Source organism: Antrostomus carolinensis, unplaced genomic scaffold (genome assembly GCF_000700745.2).
Source record: "Antrostomus carolinensis isolate BGI_N321 unplaced genomic scaffold, ASM70074v2 scaffold32751, whole genome shotgun sequence".
Classification (NCBI taxonomy): domain Eukaryota; kingdom Metazoa; phylum Chordata; class Aves; order Caprimulgiformes; family Caprimulgidae; genus Antrostomus; species Antrostomus carolinensis.
In genome coordinates, this window is record NW_010295400.1 from 1 (window position 1) to 211 (window position 211).

A 211-nucleotide genomic window follows, 5' to 3' on the forward strand; every position below is an offset into this window, starting at 1 on the left:
CGCTCTCCAGCCCGGGCGAGCCTCGGCTCTGCTGTGCTGTGCTTTGCCTTGCAGACATGGCCGGCCCGATCGTCCAGATGACCCGGCACAACCAGGCCCGCGAGCCCGTGCCCTACGTTACCCTCTCGCCGCAGGAGGAGGTGAGGCCCGGCCCTCTCTGCACCCCCAGGGTCTGCTGGTGGGGCTGGCGCGGGCGCTTGCCCCCGCCCGG

At 73.0% G+C, this 211-nt stretch overlaps 1 protein-coding gene across 1 annotated transcript in view; it reads left to right on the forward strand.

The window, feature by feature from the left end:
* The first annotated feature begins 56 nt into the window (after nucleotides 1-56).
* Nucleotides 57-211, forward strand: part of LOC104532710 (heme-binding protein 1-like) — a 3,540-nt gene continuing 3,385 nt past the window's right edge. Inside the window, exon 1 of the mRNA XM_010177979.2 lies at nucleotides 57-140. Within this exon, the coding sequence (XP_010176281.2) occupies nucleotides 57-140 (84 nt within the window). The remainder of the gene's footprint in view (nucleotides 141-211) is intronic.